The sequence below is a fragment of the Diaphorina citri genome, unplaced genomic scaffold (genome assembly GCF_000475195.1).
Source record: "Diaphorina citri unplaced genomic scaffold, Diaci psyllid genome assembly version 1.1 scaffold35175, whole genome shotgun sequence".
NCBI classification, from domain to species: Eukaryota; Metazoa; Arthropoda; class Insecta; order Hemiptera; family Psyllidae; genus Diaphorina; species Diaphorina citri.
Genome location: NW_007412507.1, coordinates 1 through 612, shown reverse-complemented (window position 1 = coordinate 612; position 612 = coordinate 1). Strand labels below are relative to the sequence as shown.

General features: G+C 43.3%; 1 protein-coding gene across 1 annotated transcript; it reads right to left on the bottom strand.

Annotated features, from left to right (window-relative positions):
• Positions 1 to 5: 5 nt before the first annotated feature.
• Positions 6 to 606, bottom strand: LOC113473483 (the record flags this gene model as incomplete). Its single annotated transcript, XM_026833089.1, has 1 exon — positions 6 to 606. A coding segment is annotated over exon 1 (492 nt), but the record flags the coding sequence as incomplete, so codon positions are not given.
• Between the last annotated feature and the right edge of the window lie 6 nt (positions 607 to 612).

Genomic DNA, 612 nt, shown 5'->3' with positions numbered 1-612 from the left:
AGTTCTTCTTCTCTGTCTGGGAAGTCTTGTTCTCCTTCAGAGGAATCTGTGATGGGTAGTTCCTCTCTGTCTAATTCTTCTACCCAGGAGTCATCATCAGCCAGACCTTCCTCAAGACATACCACTGCAGACAGTGTATTCCCTCCTGTGACAACTCGCACTTGTTCCTTCTCATCATCATTATCATCCTCTGATTGCACATCAAGCTCAGCTGTATTGCCACTGGTCTCACTCTCTGTAATATCCTCAGAGGAATGTGAAGTATTCAGAGTGAGCTTAAATTTCTCTTTGTCTTTTGAGGGAACAAATGTTGTCGTGTCACTGGTAACTACATTCACATGGACTGGCGAATTTCTTTCACTTTCATTTTCTGTGGTCACATGCTCTTCGGTGATCATGATCAGGCTAGTGAATGGACCTGCGCTGGTACTCTGATCTCTGGAACTTTCACTTGTAAGGATATGACCTTGGTCCTCATCGTGAGGCACAAGTTCCATTGATTCCGTACCAGAAAATTCATCCGAACTTCTGACGTCACCAGAGTCAACATGTTTTATATCACTAAGATCTAATTTATTTTCACTGTGGTGTGAGCTATCAGAGACACTTTCC